This window comes from Suricata suricatta, chromosome 10 (genome assembly GCF_006229205.1).
Source record: "Suricata suricatta isolate VVHF042 chromosome 10, meerkat_22Aug2017_6uvM2_HiC, whole genome shotgun sequence".
Lineage (NCBI taxonomy): Eukaryota > Metazoa > Chordata > Mammalia > Carnivora > Herpestidae > Suricata > Suricata suricatta.
The window spans coordinates 123,115,409-123,137,666 of record NC_043709.1 but is presented as its reverse complement, the minus strand read 5'-3'; the positions used below and the strand labels follow the sequence as shown (position 1 = coordinate 123,137,666).

Here is a 22,258-nt window from a genome sequence, read left to right as displayed (position 1 = left end):
TGAGAATGTAAACTGGTGCAGCTGCTCTGGAAAACAGTGTGGAGGTTCCTCAAAAAAAATATCCATAGAACTCCCTTATGACTCAGCAATAGCACTGCTAGGGATTTACCCAAGAGATACAGAAGTGCTGATGCATAGGAGCACATGTACCTCAATGTTCATAGTAGCACTGTCAACAATAGCCAAAGCATGGAAAGAGCCTAAATGCCCATCACCTGATGAGTGGATCAAGAAGATGTGGTATATATATATACACACACACACAATGCAGTATTACATGACAATGAGAAAGATTGAAATCTGGCCATTTGTAGGAAAGACGATGGAACTCGAGGGTGTCATGCTAAGCGAAATAAGTCAGGCGGAGAAGGACAGATACCATATGTTTGCACTCATAGGTCTAACAGGAGAACAGGAGAAACCTAATGGAGGACCAGGGGGAGGGGAAGAGGGAAAGAGAGTTAGGGAGAGAGAAGGACGCAAAACTTGAGAACTATTGAATGCTGAAAATGAACTGAGGGTTGAAGGGGAAGGGGGAGGGAGGAAAAGAGGTAGTGGTGATGGAGGAGGGCACTTGTGGGGAAGAGCACTGGGTGTTGTGTGGAAACCAATTTGACAATAAACTATTTTAAAAAAACAAAGTTGGATTCTTTGTCCTTTAGTTATTAAGTTGTATTACTTCTTTACATATACTGGATATCAGACCCTTATCAGATTTGCAAATATTTTCTCCTATTCTATGGGGTTTCTTTTCACTTTTTTTGGTATATAGATATTTTTTATTTGAGAGAGAGAGAGAGAGAGATCACATGAGAGATAGGAAGAAGGGAAGAGAGAGAAAGAAAATCTTAAGCAGACTCTATGCTCAACACAGAGCTGGATGCAAGGCTCAATCTCATGACCTTGGGATCAGAACATGAGCCAAAATCAAGAGTTGGATGCTCAACCAAATGAACCTCCAGTTCTTTTATTAAAGTTAAATTTATTTACACAGAACAAAGTATACAAATCAGTGCACAAAACAATGACTTTTGATGAATGCAACATCTTATATAATGCACACTTCCATCACGTCAGGAACAACATACTTATACATTTTTCTGTGGCTGGACATTGGGTTGGTTCAAGTTTGGGGCTATGATAAAATAAAATCCCAAGCAGGCACTGCATAGCCCCTAGGGGGCTCAAAACCAGGAACTGTGAGATCATGACCTAAGCCAAAACCAAGAATCAGATGCTCAACTGACTGAGACACTTAGACACGCCTATCATTGAGTTTTATGAGTTCTTTATATATTTTGGATTATTAACCCTTTATCAGGTATATGAATTGCAAATATTTTCTCCCATTCAGTAGGTTACCTTTTCATTTTGTTGATGGTTTCCTTTGCTGAGTAGGAGCTTTTTATTTTGATATAGTCCCACCTGTTTATTTTTGCTTCATAAAAGCCATTGCAAATTCCAAATCATGGCAAAGACTGATATCAAGGTGTTTATTGTCTATGTTTTCTTCTAGGAGTTTCATGGTTTCAGGTCTTACATTCAAATCTTTAATCCATTTTGAGTTAGTTTTTGTGAATAGTGTAAGATAATGATTCAGTTTCATTTTTATGCATGTGGCTGTCCAGTTTCCCCCACATCATTTATTGAAGAGACTATCCTTTCCTCTTTCTTGCTTCCTTTGTTGTAAATTAATTCACCATGTGTGAATGGGTTTATTTTTGAATGGTCTTCTGTTCCATTTCTGTGGTTATTTTTATGTCAATGCCATACTGTTTGGTTGCCATAACTTTGTAATATCTTTTGAGATTAGGGGACATAATGCCTCCATCTTCATTCCTTCTAATTGTTCATGTCTTCAATTTCTTTCATCAGTGTGTTATAGTTTTCAGTGTACAGGTCCCTTGACTAAATTTATTCCTAGGTATTTTACTCTTTTTAATGCAATTTTAAATAAGCTGTTTTGTTAATTTCTCTTTATGATAGTTTGATATTAGTGTAGAGGAAACACAACAGGTTTTTGCATGTTGATTTTATATCCTGTAACTTTACTGAATTCATTTATTAGTTCTAATAGATTTTTGGTGGTGTCCTCAGGATTTTCTGTATATATCGTCATCTGCAAGTTGTGATAACTTTGCTTTTTTGTTTCCAATTTTGATGTCTTCAATTTCTTTTTTTTATTTGAGAGAGAGAGAGAAAGAGAGAGATGGCTCGAACAGGGAAGGGTCAGAGAGAGAGAGGGAGACACAGAATCTGAAGACAGCCTCCAGGCTCTGAGCTATCTGTCAGCACAGAGCCTGACGCGGCCCTTGAACTCACGAACTGCGAGATCATGACCTGAGCCAAAGCGGAATGCTCAACCGACTGAGCCACCCAGGCACCCCAAGATGCTTTCAATTTCCTTTCCTTGCCTAATTGTTCTGGCTACGACTTCCAGTACTATGTTGAATAAAAGTGGTAAAAGTGGGCATCCTTATCTTGTTCCTGATTTTAGAGAAAAAGCTTTCAGTTTTTCACAACTGAGTATGATGTTAGCTGTGGCCTTGTGATCATATATGGCCTTTAGTGCATTCCCTCTCTACCTGCTTTGTTGAGAGTTTTATCATAAATGGATGTTGAATTTGTCAAATGCTACTTCTGCACCTATTGATATGATTTTTACCTTCATTCTTTCACTTAATTTTTTTTTATTGAAGTATAGTTGATACACTATGTTACATTAGCGTCAGGTGTACAAGGTAGTAATTTCACAAGTTCATAGATTATGCTATGATCCCTGCAAGTGTAACTACCATCTGTCACCATATAATGCTATTATAATATCATTGATATATTCCCTGTGCTGTCCCTTTTATTCCTGTGACTTAATCTTTCCATAACTGGAAGCCTATATCTCCCACTACCCTTTATCCATTTTGTCAACCCTTGTACTCCTGTTACTTTGGTACTTTTTTGATCATATCCTTTGATGCACAAACTTTTTTCATTTTGATAAAGTCCAAATTACCTACTTTTTTCTTTTTTTGCTTGTGCTTTAGGTTTCTCTCCAAGACTATGAATATTTATGTTTTCTTCTAAGCAGTCTATAGCTTTAGCTCTTACATTTAGGTTCTTGATCCATTTGGAATTAATTTTTATAAATAGTGTACAGTAGAGGTCATTCTTTGGTCTGGAGAAACCTGGCATTGATCTGGGCGCCTCTTCTTCTTGCAGTAGCTTTGAAGTAAGTTTTAAAGTCAGGAAGTATGCATCTTCCAACTTTCTTCTTTTTTAAGATTGTTTTGGCTATTCTAGTCCCTTTGCATTTCCATATGAAATTTAGAACCAGCTTGTCAATTTCTACAAAAAAAGTTAGCTGAGATTTTAATAGGAATTAGGCTGATTCAATTTAGGAAAGACAGCAATCTGAAAATACTAAGCTTTCCAAACCATGAACAAGGGATGTCTTTCTATTTATCTAGGTCTTCTTTAATTTAATTTCATGGTGTTTTATAGCCTTCAGGGCAACTTTTTAGCAGTTCTGTTGTTAAACTTATTCCTACATATTTTATTTTTATGCTATTGTAAATGAAATTTTCCCCTTAATTTCAGTTTTAGTTTGTTGCTAGTGTGTAAAATACAACTGATTTTGCTTGTCAATCTTGTAATTGATTTTGTTGTCAATCTGCAACATTGCTAAACCTGTTTATTAGTTCTAATAGTTTTTGGTGGGTTCCTTAGGATTTTTCTCTACAGAAGATTATTTCATCTGCAAATAGTTTTACTTCTTTCTTCCATCTGGATATCTTTTATTTCTTTTTGGAACTTAACTGCTCAGGTGAGAACTTCTAGAACAATATTGAAAAGAAGTAGCAAGAGCAAGCATTCTTGTCTTGGTCTTAATCTTAGAGGTAAAGACTTCAGTCCTTCATCATTAAGTGTCATGTCAGCTGTGGGTTTTGCATAGATAACTTTCATCAGGATGAGGAAGTTCCCTTCCATTCCAAGTATGCTGAGTGTTTTATCATGAGAGTGTGTTGGATTTTTGTCAAATGCTTTTTCTGCATTTGTTGGGATGATCATGTGGTTTTGTTCTTTATTATGTTAATATACTCTGTTACATTTATTGATTTTTGTATTCATCCTCTAAATCCCACCTGGTTGTGATATATGATCCTTTATGGAGGATGCTGGGTTCTGTCTGGGTTGAGATTTCTTATGTCTATATCCATAAAAGATATTGGTCTGTAGTTTTGTTTTCCTGTCATGTATTCATCTATTTTTGGTATCAGGGTAACATTGGCCTCTTATAATGCATAGGAAATGTTGCCTTATCTATTTTTCAGAATGGTTTGCAAAGAATTAGTGTTAATTCTTCCTTAAATCATTGATATAATTCATCAGTGAGGCCTTCCAGTACTGGTTTGGGGGTGGAGAGGAGAGAGGGAATTTTTGATTACTAATTCAATGTCTTTACTTGTTTCAGATCTGTTTAAATTTTTTATTTCTTATTGAGTCAGTTTTTGTATTTTGCATTATCTAGGAATTTCTAGAATAGTTGAGTTTCTAGTGTTAAATTCCTTGTTAGCTTAAATCGTCTTTTGGATGGGACACATGTGAATTCTGTGTGATGGACATTAGGGTAACCAGAGGTGAAGCACATCAATGACATGTTAGAAGGTATTACATAGGTAATAGTATCTAAAATCACAAGCTTAACAATAGTCTTATATAAAGGAAAGTAGTCTAAATACACAAATTAAAAGACAGAGGTTGTCAGACTAGAGTTAAAGAGACAAGACTTAACTATAAGCTTTCCACAAGAAATGCACATTAAATATAAAACAAAAGGTTTAAAGTTAAAATAATGGGAAAAAAGATGTAACATGTTAACACTGATAACAAGAAATAATACATAGTTATATTAATATCAGGCAAGGTAAATTTTAGAGCAAAGAATATTACTAGGGACAATGAAGTTCATTTCATAATGGAGTCAATCTTTTATCATTATGAATACGACATGAATTCATATCCCATGAATAGGACCTAACAACTCCAAAGGTTTATGCATCTGAGAAGAACTTCAAAACATCTGAAACAACTGTGAGGGAAAACAGGCCAATATGAAATTTCCAACTATTCTCAATAGAACAAATATATAGAAAATGAATAAGGATATAAAAGATGAACAAAATGATTAAACCACAAAACCACAGAAGACACATACTTCCATGTTCCATGGAATATTTACCAAGAGAGATTATATTCAGGGCCATCAAAGAAGTCTCAATAAATTTAAGAGGATTCAAGTCATACAAAATATGTGTGCTGACCAAAACAGAATCAAATTAGAAATCAAAAACAAAGATTTATGGAAAATCTCTCAAGTATTTGCAAACTAAATAACCAATAACCTGTGGGTCAAAGAATGATTCAAACTAGAGATGATTTTGAACTGAAGGAAAATGTAAACACAACTCAGGTATTTGGGACCAGACACATAGAAATGCTGGGTGAGGGGCAGCAGGGTACCCAGAGGCCAGGTGACCAGATGGTGTGTCAGGAAGGCCATGGGCATGTCCGTGTAATAAGGCCAGCCAAGCCCCTGCCTCTGGGCCCAGACACCAGCAGGAAGATGGCAGCAAACAGCATGCAGAAGCATCTCTCCGTGGCCTTTTTGTTTATATTTTAAAGAAATCAAAAAATTTTTTAAATGTTTAGTTCCCATATTTGTTACAGCATGCCATTAGTCAAAAGTACAGAATGCTTCACAAATTTGCATGGCATCCTTGCACGGGGAACATGCCAATCTTCTCTGCATCCTTCCAGTTTTAGTGTATGTCCTGTTGCTGTGAGCACTCACTGCGGCCTTTAACGCTTGGCTGCCCTTCTTTTTGTTACATGAATAAGTTAATCTCATTTCTCTCTTATTCTCTTACATCTACTTCACATGAGGAAAAGAAACATTTCCACATGAGGGCATCCAGTCTCTAACAAAGAACATTAAGGTAAAGTATTTATCAACTATAGTCCAAGAAGTACTAATTCGGAATCACTAGATGGGTTTTTATTTGTAATTTTAATGTCAATTAACACACACAGAGAATCACACACACACATACAAGGTGAAACCATACAGTCAAGGCAGTAAAAAAAAAAAAAAATCCCACATTTCCAATGTGGCACATAGCCCCAAAATTATATATTCTAATTCAAACCCATTTCCAGAAATCTTGACATAAAATGCCTATGCGGTGATTAGAATTAGAACACATACATACATACATATATATAATCTCAAAATCAAATTGAGAAGATTAATATTGAAAAGCTTTGAATGTAGATATTATAAAATAAAGGGTGTTTCAAAATTATGCATTACAAAAAATCAAGTAGGACACCTGAAGTCAGACAAAATAAGATACACTTTAAATCTCTTTAGTTTTCTGAGATATGTTTTCATTTTACACATGTCTAGTATTTAACACGTTCTGAAAAATAGAAAAATTAAAAAATGAATTTTGTTTTTGTTTCTAAGTATACTGAAAAGTTACGCATTGCTGTTAAAAGTTCTGTACGAATACAGACCTCTAGTTAATAAAAGACCTCTTTTATCAATATGCTTATATATCCCAAATCTTTTACTTCCTGTGAGTGGATTAAATTAAGCATATTAATTCATAAATGAAGCTATTCAAGCCAGCAAGCCTTAATTAGCTTCTGAAAGTGACAAGAATATACCAACATAATTAACAATATTTAGGACCATTCAGCTGGGCCAAACCTTGGGTCCTACGGGAAGCCCGACGGGGCAGTGTGAAGTCTTTAGAAGGGGCTGATGGAAAGGAATGGGCTGAGGGAATTGTCTTATTCTTCAGTTAGAGACTGTATAATCAAGGAGTAACTCCCGGGAGCCTGGAGGACTCTATTTTCATGGCTTCTGTGGAGTCATTCATAAGGACTGGCTGTATGCAAAGACCCACAGGACTCAGTCTCAGAAAGCTCTGGATGGATTACAGGTATGCCAAGAAAGGGGAGATGAGTGTAGGAAGGACAAGCGAGAGGACACAATCTGCTGATTTCTCAGGTTTTCAAGACCTCACTTTTTCTAGGTCCTTCCAAGTACATGAGTGATCAGAATGACAGAAATGTAAGGCCTTCAAAGCTAAGGTATGTAACTACACACATTCTGAAAGTTAATTAGAATTAGGGTAGCACACAAATAGTTCGGTGCATTAGTGTGAGTCTATACGGTGCATTCTATGACAATGCTTCTTGAATTAATGAAAATTATGGCGTAAATTTATATTGTCAAGAGCCAAATGTCTTTTGATCTTTCCAGTCTCACTGAAAATAATTTAAAGTGGTAAAAATATCTCTAGGGAAACTATTTAAATCTTAATCTCACAAAGCCTTGGTTGGCACTCAATGAACAAGAAACACGTAAAGAGAAAGTCAAATTATTTACAAATCTAATTTTCTTTCCAAACCTCTTAAAATGCCAATATTAGACATAGTACTGAAACATGAACTTGAAACTTTTATTTTCTAAATTTTCATCCTAAGCATGTCATTTTTCTATAGGGCACCTAGTTATTTTCTAGTAAGTGCAAAGTATGGGTATATGAGGTAAAGCCTTGGGTATTTTGTAGTTTGCCTCTGAGGCTAAGTAACTTTCTTTGAATTTGGAACTTACTTAGTTTTCTATTGACAAAGACACTCTCTTTAATCATGCTTTAGCCAGGCTCTTCTGAATCTTCTGCATGACTGGGCCCAATCTTGGGATTTCCCTTGTCTACACTGCCCAATTGTAGCAAGAGTCTCATTAAGTCAGTTTTGTGAGAATCTCACACTCTTGATATCCGAGACCACCTTGGCAAGACTCTTATCAAATTGGTTTAGCAAGAAATTCTTCTTTGCCTCTGATGCTTTCTCTTAGTAGTTTTCCATCCACTGCTCCTTATTTGTAAATCACCACTTCCTTGTCTTCAGATTTGAGCTCAGTCTCTCTCCCCTGCTGTAAAACTCCATTGTTGTTGACCCCTGAATGAAGCCTGTCTTACCATTCTTTAATTAGTGTCAGAATCAGTTTTTTTTTCCTTTAACAATATCCAAATACCACTCTGACAGGGAAAGAGACCTTCCTCAGAAGTTTATGAGTCCCTTTTCTCTGAATCAATATGGTTCTTAAGAAATGTTACTATGAGTAATTCTCCATGTGAAGGTATTCTACATCCAGAATAGGCATCCAGAAAAGATGATGAATCACAGTGAACTCAGCAGAGAGGAGGACCTGTAATCACCATCATGGTAAACTCTTCCCATTTCCTAGTCAAAATGCAATGGCAATGGTTAACATGTTCAGAGGATGTTTAATTGATATATTATTTTAGTTCAGGTGGGCAACTGGCTAAATCCATTTTGAAACCATTTCATATTCAAACCCCTATGGGCCATGATTTGGGACCTTAAACATCATTCATCTGTGAGCTGGATTAACTGCAAGATTTTTAGAGGACTTGTGTATGCCCAGAAGTAATTGCTCAATCACCAAAGAACAAAAGTTGTTATTTTTTTGGCTTACACAAATGAGGGCTAACTAACACCTTGCTCAATGGTCCGTTAAGGCAGATAGTTCTGCAGCTAATAGACAGTCTAATTTGGCTAGGTTCCTATCTCAAATTGCCTGCCAGCCAGTGGTTATCATTATGTAAGCTAAAGAAGGCAACCTTCACCTCATTACAAGCTCTTCACTTCTTTAAGAGTCACACACTTGCTTTTCTTTCTTTTGTTCTTTCAAAAATGTAAGATATCTTACTGTATTTTATGTATCCTTATAAAGAATACATAAAATAAATAAATATAAATATCTTCTAGTCGCTTTTCAAAATTTACCAAAAATAAAATAAAATAAAATAAAATAAAATAAAACTCTTCCCACAAAGTGTAAATATTTGGTGCTAATGAGCACAGTAGAGAAAACTGCTATGTATTGTGTTGTAGCTAGAGTAAGGAATACTGAATAATGTATGAAGTGAAAATCCCTAGTCCAGACCCACAAGAAGGCTTTCTCACAGCTTGCTGAAATATTCATTTTAAATATAGTACAACAAAAGTCTTTTGTTTTTTCCTTGATTAGCCTTGGAAAAAGGAAAACGGTAATTGGTTTCCAGAAACTGTATTGCAGGGAATAGGAAAATGTTTCTTTAGTATTAAGTTTCTTCATCTCTTTCCACCTCCTATCCTTTAAAACATTTCCTAATTTTGCCTCCTGAAATTATATTCGGCTTTTCTAAACCTAGAGATATTGCCTTTCCAATTTTCTTAAGACAAACCAACTTAACTTAGTAAGTAATCTGTCAACACACACATCCATGGAGGTGCTAGATGTTCTTTTAGATCGGTCCTATATCATTCATGTCCCAACTCAAACATATATATGGTTCTTGAAGAAAACTCCTTTTTATCAATGAACCTCCTTCATTTTTTCCTACTTCTGGTCTATTTTCCCTTTTGATCCATATTAAGCAAGCTAAAACTTGACATTTGTCCTTCTTTCTTCCCCCCCCCCCCAAAACTAAACAGTCTCAGCTTCAAATAAAATGCACTGCCTGAATGGCCTGCCCATGAGGTGGGGCAGTGGGACTGATTTGCCCTAGGATGTAGGCAGCAAAGGGACTCATTTTGCCTATAGAGAATTAAAGGCAATATTAATAACAACAAAAAAACTTGGTCTGTTTTTTTATCTCTATCATGGGATAGGGATTCTATATGTCATTTATAAACGTTTGCCTCTGTGAAGGGGCAAACCGCTCTCACCCGGCTGCCCCCAAGTTGTTACACCCCTATATTGCACTGTTAGTGAACAAAAGGCTCTTGCAGTTTTCCTTTAGTTTGGCATTGTCGTCTTCGACTGTATGCCTCTCAAGTATAGGGAGAGATCACCAAATTAAAAAGTAGAAGGTTTGGTAAAAGTACATGGAATCTTTAAGTCCCCATCTCAGGCTAATAATATCATTTCTGGGACAGAGTGAGATGGCATCCTTTTTCACATTTGTTTGAGTTTTCTGAGCTACTGGAATTCTGTAAACACTACAATCAATCAGTGAGAAACCAAGAGATGGAGAAAGAAATGTTCTACAATTTTACTAATGCTTGAGGGAAGTGACTAAAAGAAAACAAAAACTCAGGTCTTTGTTGGCTGTCCTATTCTTAAGTGACTATAGCAGTCATTTTATAGGTCTGTACTGATAATTTCCTTAGAATATTCTGCCTAGAGAGGTAGGATTTACCTTTAAAAAATCTTGAATGAAAAATGAAGTTCTGTGAAAATGATATGTGGCATTCACTATACTGTCTTGATCCCTCAATCTACCTTGGATCAGGTTTCTAAAGCCTAGTTCAGTTTCTCCATATCCTTTTGATGAATTTCCTTCTTGCTTCATTTAGCCATAGTAGCCCCTCTCCCTTGATATATTTACATATATTCCAATCATGTTCAATCTTTACAACAACTTTACAAGTGAGGTGAGAAAACCGATTTTCAGTTATTAAAATAATTTATTCTTGGTTGTATAAATAGTTAAGGGCACAATTGAAATTCAAATTTGGATTTGTTAGGATTTATGTCTTTCTTCTTTATCATGATACTACAAAATCTTAGAAGTCGTTTCTTCAGGGCCACATGTAGCTTAAATCTAAAAGATACCAACCAAAGATACCCCTAGCTTCTTCATTCACTATAATCATCCACCCATTCATTCACTTAACAAATATCTAAATATATAAATATGGGCAAGATGCACAACTAAGGATGGAGAATACAAAGCTGGTTCAGCCATCACTTTCAGTGGGTTGTTCACATTGCTCTGGGATTCTAACTGTTCAGTTTTATGGACTTAAACAATATCGGAATCAGTTAAATTTAAACAATATGGACGAAAACAGTATAATATAAAGCCATATGTTCCAGACAGGATGAGGATTATTCAGCTCATTAAGTTATAAACAGTTAGTATTCAATTTAAGCCTTTGGTGGGGGTCACTCTTCACTACAATGTCTCCTAAAGATACACGGTCCAAGAGAGCTTTTAATTCCAGTCTTTAAAATAAACAAAAGAATAATGAACTAATCTAGTTTCTCAAATTCCAGTCATTTGCAGACCACATTCAAGATCTCTGCCTAGGTCTGCGTACTAGCTATATATTCTTTAAATCAATTTCTATTGATTGCTTTAAAATATTTTAAAGAAAATTTTATATTGCTACTTTCAATGAAGAACTGATAATCCAGAAATAGAAAGTAAGTATAGAAATATAATGAGAGAGTTGATAGTTATCATCTAGATAGCATGGCAGTGCACAGCTGTGAGCCTAAATCTTGATCTGTTTTTTGTTGCAAAGGAGAGTTAGAAACTGTTTGGCAGGTGTTAGAGACCTACTAGTTCCACACTAATTTTTTTCGTGGATATAATCAGAAGTATGGAAAGAGAATCTAAACGGAAGTAATTTTCTCATTACATGATTCAGTGCTATTTAATACTATGTTTGCATCCTACCGAACAGCATCTTACAGACCACAGAGTTATATGTTCTGGACACTTGGGGACATACAGTGAGTCAGGGGCCTATGAATGTATTATGTGTGGAGAGAACTGTTGGAAGCAGCTTCCAAGACTGCATCTGACATTTTTTTTTCATTCAATCATCGACTAATGTATATTAAACACCTCCAATGTATTGGTCATTGTGCTAAGAGGTGGGGATTCAATGGTAAGGCCTTTACTTCAAAGAGAAAGTAAATTAGGTAAAAATGAAGAAGACAATTAAATAAACAAACTGTTCTTTATGATAAAGGATCCAAGAGATGCTAAGTGTTAGACTCATAGAGTAAAAGATAATTTGTAAGTCTGAAGAGGCCATCCTTTCTCTCAGAATTTCCAGAAGGCTTATTGTCTGTTAGAGGCAATAACAATGATTCCTCATTTCCTTTGGTGACCACCAGCTGAAAAATAGCTATCATATAAGGAACGGAGACTGGAAGACACTTGAAGACTACAAGAACATAATAGCAAAGTGTGCTGTGATGTAGAAAGAAGAAAATGAATTGTCAGAAAGAACATTAGAGATTGGTCCAATCCTTTCCATTTATCGGAAATAGAAGCCTATGCTTTTCTAGAGTTAGAGGCTGAACTGAGATGTAAGCTAGATTTCCTAAAACCAAGTCCAATGTTCTGTATCCATCTGTAAAATAAAGGAATCTTGGGAGTTAAGGATATTTACATTTATTCCAAAAAGATAGTCTGAAGCATTCCCAGTAAATAAGTACCAATGAAATAAGACAAACAAAACAAAACAGGACAAAAAATCAACAACCAGGAAAAGAAATGGAGCTTCTTGTGTAATAGACAGCACAACGATCACATTTTAAGAAAGAAAGACTGAAAGGGGGACATTTAAAGACAAAGAGAACACATATTATGGCTCTAAGGTAAACTGTTTTCTGAGCCATATTAAAATACTTTTATTGAGAAACACTTAATGATCAAATTAGCATAGAAATATGAATGGCTTACTATGGTTATAAAAACAGCTCTAAAGCTAATCAGCATAAACATTTTCCTCTACAGAGCCGCAGACGTATCGTGTGGGAGAAATTATGTTCTCTGATGGTCTTTGGCACCATTGCACTGAGAGAGTTTGGAAAGAGGAGGCAAGGGAAACCCTTCTGTGCAGAGGTAATGTATGATATTGCCTCTTTCTTCTTCATATTTATCATATACATTAACAAAAGTAGGTGGTTTTGAAACTAAGTATAAAAGAATTTATGCTATTCTCTAATATATAATGTTGATAATCACTAGAGAACACTGATTAAGGAGAGAAGTCAAGAACACTTTTGTTTTTGAAATTCATCCACAGAAAATCAGATCACCCTAGGGCATGTGATTCACAAATGAAGAGAACAGTAGTCTCTGTCAAGTAAACATATTACTCAGTTCTACTATGTAAGGATTCTTTGGTAGCTCTGAACCTAGACTATTATTTCAGCTCTACTGTCTTTGTCTTCCTTCCTAGTCTTAGCTAGTAAATACTGTCTTGCATTCACTCTATTTTTTATTGAGAAATGGCATATTTTATTAAAGGCTGTTGTTCAAGTTCAGTTGCATTAAAGATTTTCTTAGAGAATCTTAACGATATTGCCCTGAACATGAAAAATATATATCGTCCTGCTATCTAAATTCTTGAAATTAAACCATTTATGTGGCTGACCCAGCTTGCAATGACATGCTAAGCCACTTTGATCCTCCCCTGGGAATAAAAACTCAGGAAATATACCTGTGAAGCTTGAGAGTGACAGTTCCATAAACAGTAGCAAAACCGAGAAGACGGACCCATCTTAGGAGAATACAGCGAAATGTGCTTGGCTCAAAGTACAAAATAACAACCTGTGGGATGAGAAGAGAAAGAAAAGAGACCTTCAGGATCAACTGATGACCCAGAGACTAAAATCAGTATTTCATAACCTGATGTTTAACATATGTGAATTTTGACGTAAGCACACATCTTTTTGTATAAAACTTTATAAAAAAAGTGTTTTGATAAGTCATCGTCCAAATCAAAGGACTGTAGAGTCTCCCTATTGCTTTCCAATCAAACATAAGTTCCTTAACTTCTAACTTTCAGGAGTTTCTATTAATTGTCTCCAAGCCTTTGGTGCATTCAAACTTAACTCTCTTTATTTCCCCAAGTGGGCCAGCCAGGCTGGCCTCCGTGGTCATACTCCACTGGGGTCTTGCCAGTTCCCACCTCCACACTGCTGGCAGCACCTTTTTCCTGTCTGAACTAGCCCTGCAAGGATCAGCCTGCACTGTGCTCCCCAAACAATCAACCACTCCGTATCAATTCCTTCACTTCACACTCGGCTCAACCTCTTCACTAACTCCCCCCTCTTCTCACTCCAGAGTTTCACTGAGCAAATATTAATGAAGCATTTGTCATGAGCTGGACACTATACTAAAAGCTCTAGATCCAAAGGCTAATGAGAAAAAGAGAGACCTGGAGGTGAGGAGTTGTATTAACGTTGCACAAGTGCTGTATGAACACCCGTGCAAGTTCAGTGGGATTCAGAGCACGGGGCCACTTCCAGTGGTGGCCAAAAGGCACGTGCAAGGCACTGTATGTGCTACCTTTCATATGCTGCTGGTGGTTTTGAACAAGCCCTCGTAGAATAGTAACAGGCCCTGGTTTAGCAATCTAAAGAATAAATGCTGTTGAGAAAAATGTAGACTCTCATGTTGGAGCAGATGGCCTGAACTGATTTTGCGGAAAACAAGGTCCTCATAACAGAAAAATATAACTATTCCTAAAACCCTGGTGTTATTTTAGGTTTTTTATTCCAAAGATATAAATATTGGGAAACATAAAGCATGGCTGGGGGACAGGAAGTGGATGCTGACATCTTCTCGCTCTCGTAGGGCCAAGAATGACATTACCTATAACTCTCTGCTGGTATTTTTCAAGTAGTTCCACCGTATGAAGATATTAAACTAAGTACTCCCAATACCATTAGAATTAAACTCTCAAGGAGTGGCAAAGAGGCTGGCATTATGAAGAAATCAAAGGAAGGTAAAAACAGGTGTGGTCCTGAGATAATGTTGCTTTGCATATACGTGGTATTATTTGCCCTTAATTTTCTTATTTACTCGATCTATGCTGAACACAGAGATAAAGATTTGATTTTAAAATTCAATATACCAGGAATGTGCTTGGAGTCATCCAAAAATTGGTATAAAAAACAGTTCTTTTATGGACTATTTTCACAAGTTAAAATTCTGTAAAGGCGTATTCTAAGTTTTAGCTCACGTATTTTAGAAATAGTTCCTTTACACAAGGGTCTGATAGTAATTATAAGTTCTGCAAAAGAGGTTGTATTGTTCAGGAAGGATTCTGAACTGAAGGAAGAAGGGAAAATTTAGGAGGAAAAAAACTGAAAACTTGATAGAAGATTAAAGGTTTAGGGGATCACGTGTTCCTTCTCATGGCAGAAAAGTCTAAGTTAGTCTTCTAACGTCTAGAATATACAAAATCTCAAGTGTTTCCACTAGAAATGCCTCTAAAGATTATTCTAGCCCAGTGGATTCTTGGAAGCTGCAAAATCCTGTGACTTACTGCAAAGTTTCCCATTGCACACTGAACAACGAATAAGGGAATGGATAAGCAAAGGGTGAACAATGTAATATAAAAGTCTGTATTTTTTAATTTTGAAGGGAAAAATTGTTCTTGAATTGTTCAGGAACCACTGTTGCAGCTTCAAACTTTTATTTCACAGATGAAGAATTTCGGGATTACTGTAAATAAAAGATTGAGTCAGTCAGAAATCAATGAAAGAATAATAGTCAATTTTTTCAATATCCATAGATGAGGTATAAGCTAAATCACAGAAAGTGAAACTCTGTTGGACTTAGTATAATATATTTTTAGAAATGGTTCAGCAGTAGTGAAGTAGAACTCCTAATTTTGTAGTAGAGAAACACAGGCTCTGAATCCAGTCTCTCTGGGTTCCAATCCTGACTCTGTTCCTTATTATTGTGTGACTTTGACAAATTACTTAACACTGCCCTGCTATGCCTCAGTTTTCCCATCTTTACAATGAACACAACACTAATACTTCCAGGAGGTACTGTTTGGAAGTTTGAAGTGATAAACATAGTGCCTGGTGCATCGAGTGAGCATTCAATAAATTTTGGCTAATACCATCAGGAGATCAATTTACGCACACTTTGTTCTAAAAGTTACATCTTATTTCAGTGAATCCTTTCCTGATTTTTCCACCCACTCTCTCTGAATTCCTATAATCACATTTTAACTGTATACTTTTTTACTTTATCTTATACTGTAGTTTACTGTATGGAGGGGGGTGTCCCTGAATCAGTGTAAAACCGGAGAAGGCATGCTTTTCCATATACTATGTGTGCTTCACAGAAGATTTATATATATTAAATATTTGGTCATTTATCATTTTAGCCAGTTTAACAAAGAAAATGTTATATTCAAAATAAACTAATTGAAAAGTTCAATTACAATTCACTAATCATTGTGATTCTAATTCACATATTATTTACTCCGTGTGAGGCAATAAGTGATTTAGAAGTAAGAATAAATCCGATGTGCATTAGGTCATCAGGTCACAGTTTAGAGGAGGGGATGCTAGTGTATATGATCAAAATAATGGCATGATCATACCAAATGTTTACATAGCACAATTGCTAGACATGAAATTAAGCATTTTTATAGTATTTACTTATTTAATCCCCATAATACCTTATACTGTAGGAACATTATTTTACAGAGAAGGAATGACACATAGAGAATTTAAGAGATGTGCTCAGTATCACACAGCCAGGAAATGTCAGAGCTAGGATCTGAATCCAGGTAGTTGAGTTCCAGAGTTCATGTCTTGCCTCTCTAAATAGTCCTACCATATGGGGGAGGTGACAAATGCTATTATACTGTGAATTGTATCATACTGAGGATTCAGAGAAAAGGGAAATTACTCTCAGTGGAAACAGGCGAAGTTATCCTGAGTAACAACCTGAGGAGGAGAAGGTTTAAGTATGTAAGCAGCGAACAGGAAAGGGGGAGGGAGCCTAAGACAAAGGCATGGTTGTAGGAGAGCTTCAAGAGCAGAGTGTATGGTTACAGCCTGGAAGACATAAAGAGCAACACTAAAAATCAAGCTTTAAAACAGAGATGGGGCCAGTTTTGAATAAAAGAATGAGGAATTCAGATTTTATTCTCTGAGTGGATATGTCATTAAACGTCTTTAAATTGGGAACAGAAGGGTGTTCCAGGGACTTAACCTGGTAGCAGCATGCACGAGGATTGGAAGCTATGGAAGGGGAAGATACTGAAGGTGAGAAGGCCAGTTGGGAGAAAAATAAAACAAAAACAAAATGAATTCATCACTTTCCTCACCAAACTTTTTTCTGTTCTTATATCTTACTTCAGCATCCCCTTTTAGTCCACTCCCCAACTCCTTCTGCTCCTTAACTCTCCTGCAAGAACATTTCAGTAGCTCCGGGGCTCTATTAAAAAAAGTCCAAATTATTTAGGATGATAGACACCCGTTTACCTCTATTTAACTTCATTACTGTCACCTATGCCCATCCTCCAATTCTTGCACATGCTGTCCCTTCTGACTGGATGTTCCTTATTCAACCCAACTGCCTCACCTGCGTGTAGCTTATTCCTATTCACCCTGTAGGCTTCAATCGAAATCTCTCTTCTTCGGGAAAGAGGAAACCTTCGCTCTGGGCTCAGCACACTGCCCCTACTTGATTACAGCACCAGATCCACAGCGCTGTATTAGATTTGTAGGTTTTGTGACAACCATGTTTATCGTGTCCTATTCTGTAATACTGTCACTGGCAGTCCTAGCTCCCAGAAAGTGCTCATAAATATGTGCTGAATGAAAGAAAAAAATACAGCTGTAGGAAAAATGGTAAAGAAGGATATAACTACTGTCATGAGGATGGGAATTCAGGCATTCATGAGAATAGAGGAAAGAACATGCTGAATCAAGAAAATTGGGCGGCTGATTATTTGTTGAGGTAAAAGAATAAAGTATCAAAAATAATGTGAAGATTTTAAGCCTGGGTGACGGGGAGGATGATTGTGTTTGAAAGGAAACAGATAAAAGAGAAGATGCATGAGTCTGGGTAAAACTATGCTAACTCTGCTTAGAAACCTCTCCAACCCTGCTTCATCCTTCCTGGATTGGCGGTCCCCTGACCGAGGTGGATTTTCACTGCACATTATTTACTTGTACTAAATTTTGAGCTTTTCTTCATTGCACTTACCAACTCTACTTTGATTTAATTGTTTCTGTAATTCATTTGTTAAATGCGTCTGCTAGCTAGTTTGCAAATTTCATGAGGGCAGGGACTGTAACTATCTTACTCATGATTGCATGCTCATTCCCTGGTATCCTATTTGGTGACAGTATGTGAGCAGTAAATGTCTGTGGAAGGACTGAGATTTAAGAAAGGAAGGGAGGGAAGGAGAGGGGAAGTAGGGAAGGAGAAAAGGTAATAAGTTTATTTTGTAATGCATTGAGTGTAAGTTATCTATACAATATCCCCCCAGATCTGGGTTTTTAGTAGTTCATATACTCTGTAATGAGAAAGAAAGAAAGAAAGAAGAAAGAAAGAAAGAAAGAAAGAAAGAAAGAAAGAAAGAAAGAAAGAAAGAAAGAAAGAAAGAAAGAAAGAAAAGACTAGGAAGTTTCAATGTCTTTCAAATCCCCATATTTCACCCCTTCTTGTTAAAAACAATGCATATAAATGTATAGATTAAAAAATTATTATAAATACCCCTTCCCAAACTCCAAGTTAATGACACATTTTATAAAAACCTTCATAAGAGAAGAAATGGAGAGAAGCTAAGCCACTGAGCTGAAGAGTTTATGAATGATGATGATAATCCAGGTAGCTGCCATTTCACGTAGCAGTAACACTAGCTCCCCATGCCTCCAGCACACTGATCAGTATGACAGACATCTTCCTTCCCAGACATGCTTTATTATTCCCATCTTAAAGATATAGAGACTGGACTTTGATGGAGGAAGCAGGACATTAAGTGTACCACTTCTGTCATTGAGTAACCTAAGGATCAAAGACCATGCACAATTGCTGGATGAATGAGCACAGGGTATAAACCTGAAGTAAGTTCAGAAGGGTAGGGTGAGAGAAAAAGAGACTATATATTTTCAGGACTTTGTTCTTCAATATTGGAAGTTTCTTCAGATGTTTACAAAATTTAATAAGCTGATCTCAGTGGTGGGATACTCTAGGTATTGTGTTTTTAAAAAGCACTACTGTTGGGGTTCCTTGGCGGCTCAGTCAATTATTTCCAACTCTTGGTTTTGGCTCAGATCATGATCTCATGGTTTGTGAGCTCAAACCCCCCACATCGGGCTCTGTGCTGACAGCATGGAGCCTGCTTGGGATTCTCTCTCTAACTCATTCCCTGTCCCTACCTCCCACTCAAAATAAACAAATAAACTTTAAAAAAAGCACTGCTGTTTTGGAAATGGGCTTCCAAGACTTCCCCTCATTATAAACAAATCTATACAGATTATTCGCCCATTTCATCAACTACGAAATTTTTTTTAGCTGGTCTGAAGTCAGCTTGATTGCCTATACTCTTTGGATACTGAACACAGCTAATAGGGGAAGAAAAGAGAACCACAAGAGAAAAGAAACATCAGGCTTTCCAAAAAGGCACAAAATAGAAGAACATTTTAAAATAGAATAACTTTCTTTTGCAAATATAGACACGACACCAGAGACAGAAAATTAACCTCTGCTGTGTCAGCTCCGTAGGAGGGAGGCCCAGTGCTTTCAAAAGAGGACCACTGAGAAGGTAAAATGGTCAGAAACTCCACAACCCCGTGCTCTTCCCGGAGCTCTGAGAGGAAAAGGCATGAGGCTCTGGTTTTAGGCCTGCTATTTTAAGGACCCGGGCACCAGCTTCCTAACAGCATGGGGCACAGCAGTTCTACTTTCTTAGTTGACTCGTCCAGTGTGATTTGCTTCAGTTCAGTGAAACTGGTTGTGAATTAAACTAGTCATAGAGGTGAACGAGGCACAACATGCTTCGGTGTCTGTGTTAGTAGGTGTGTGTGAACCATTTTGTGTACAGAAGAAAATAACAGATTACTGGGTAATGGGAGCGCAGTTGACAGATGCCGGTGAGAAGAGTTTTGTTGATGAAGTTGTCCCTTGATGAGGATGTGAAGGGCCTCTAACGCCTTAAGGCCTCTCTCTGCCACTTCTACAGCTCCCTTCTGCTTTGTACAAGGAAAAGTCTCACCAGTCAAATATTTCCCAGGGCCACTCAACCTTCTCCAGTTGACTGTCTCCCAACACTCCTTACCAAACAAGTAAAGAATAAAGGTGACATCCTGATGGAGGACAGTCTACAAGGTAATGCTTGTGGGAAATATCTAATATTAAATCCTAGTACTTAATCCAACTGGATTTGCTATCTTTTGAAGTAGGAGGTTGGGAACAAATCATGTGGGTGGAAGACATATATTAAAGTACTTTTATAGAGGATTTGCTTTGTAAAATAAGTAGATGCAAAGTTCCTTGAGTGTGTTCTAAAATTATTTCTTCTATATTTGGCAAGAGATATGATTCCTCGCACAGGAAATATTTAGGATGAAAATGTAGGTCTTGTAAATGTGCAATTATCTAAAGTTGGCTCCAAATGAAAAAAATATAAACTACTTAACAGAACTTTACACTTATGTAATTACCACACAAATGAAAGGGAAAATGACTGTGATTTCATCTTTACACAACAGTGGTCTAGAACTTTTTACTTTGCACTTGGCTCCTATTACTCCAAAGCAGCAGAAGAAGGATAAGTTAATAGACTGAAATATAAAATATATACATAACTCTTAAACATTTAAAATGTAGAGAAGTAACATTCGGGGTTATTGTGATAGAAGAGGAGATTTGCCTGATTCAGCCCCTCTAAAATCTCCACTATGATGCCCTTGAAAATACAAAAAGAAATTAGAAGGGTGACAGCTCTCTAAAAACTAAAGGCAAACATGACAAGATCCCAAAGTCTCCCTGGTGACTCTACTCACTGCCTGGTAGATGGTATCGAATGAACAAGCACACCTTTTACATAAAACATCACATGGCCTCATCCTCGGAACCAGAATAAGATCTGAAAGCCCAAAAATAACAGGGAAAGATTTTCATTCCTACTCCTCATCAGGCTCTAATTCTGAGACCTCAGAGCCTTTTTTTTAATGAAACAAACAAATTGAGAAATCCTCAATTGTGTCCTTACCCTGCGGGGACTATTTCTACCTCAGCCAGTCTTGGAGACTTCTAGTCCATGACCACCTCTCCCCCCTCGGCTCCTTTCTTCCCCATCCATTCACATACTTGAACTGCCAGGTTCAGAAATGTGATACTGGGACGCCTGGGTGGCTCAGTTGAGCGTCCGTCTGGCTTCGGCTCAGGTCATGATCTCGCGGTTCATAGGTTCGAGCCCCGGGTCGGGCTCTGTGCTGACAGCTCGGAGCCTGGAGCCTGCTTCAGATTCTGTGTCTCCCTCTCTCTCTGACCCTCCCCTGCTCATGTTGTCTCTCTCTGTCTCTCAAAAATAAATAAAAAACATTAAAAAAAAAAGAAATGTGATACTTAGTTGCCTAAAAGGAAGCACAGCAAGATGGAGGGGAGAGCACTGAGAGATGAGGATGCTGAGAGAGGGGAACAGAGCTTCCCTCGTCTGTGTTCCTATCTCTCCACAAGCAAAGGCACCTTGTGGAAATATCCCAACCCACCAGACATAACAAACAGAGAAATAGATGACTGTCTTCGTCTTAAACTTTTACCACCTCAGTTTGTGTGTTCAAAGGGAATACTTTTCCGGGCCAAAAAAAAAAATTAAGGTGAATGACTAACGATAGAAGATTATACTATCCTTAATAATCATGTTCTCACAAATATTCATGAATACAGTGAAATTCTTGGGATTTATTTTTAGTGAAAAAACAAGCAGCACATAAAATATAGAGAGAGTATAAGTATGATACTGATTTTGCTTAGTATTTATTTTTATAAATGAATGTATAGATACACACACATACACGTGCATAAACGATAGTATATCTACTCCCTGCTTACTCCTTTTAACATTCTTAATTTATCCCAGAAAGCACGGCATGAAGGGGCTCCCCGTAAAAGCCAGTGGGGAAAATGAATTGTATTGTTTGTTCCTATTAAGAAGTCCATCCCGAGATATGTTTTCTGTAATTATCAAAAAAGCAAAGATGAAGAAACAAAAAATCTAGAGTTATGGTTCTGCTTCCTGTTTTTTCTCCTGATGTTCTTATGAGTGAACTGCATGTTTCTCTGAGAAAAATATGCACCAGTGAGCAGAATAGTGAGATTATAACCAAAGTATGACAGTTCAACCATTTTGTCACTATGAAAAAAATGTATATTCTCAGAAATGGTCATAAACCCTCATTAGGCTTCAGTTCGAAACCTTATTGTCAATGTCTATTAAGGGTTGGTTTTGAATAAACACAAATATTCATACATATAGGTGTATGTGTAGGTCAATGTATGTATCTCATGAACTTAACAGTGTTGCCAGGAGGTCTCTGGTTTTCGTATTAAGGATGCACATACTTCTAAGTATTTTAAAACTTTTCTATAAGAAAGAAAAGGTTAATTTA

General features: G+C 36.8%; 1 protein-coding gene and 1 non-coding gene across 2 annotated transcripts in view; both read right to left on the bottom strand.

Annotated features, from left to right (window-relative positions):
* Window positions 1-22,258, bottom strand: part of GPR158 (G protein-coupled receptor 158) — a 410,420-nt gene that overhangs the window by 47,608 nt on the left and 340,554 nt on the right. The window contains exon 6 of the mRNA XM_029955110.1: window positions 13,324-13,433. Within this exon, the coding sequence (XP_029810970.1) occupies window positions 13,324-13,433 (110 nt within the window). The remainder of the gene's footprint in view (window positions 1-13,323; window positions 13,434-22,258) is intronic.
* On the bottom strand, window positions 5,738-5,844 carry LOC115305814. The gene has a single exon (XR_003915009.1). It is a non-coding gene; the product is annotated as a U6 spliceosomal RNA (small nuclear RNA).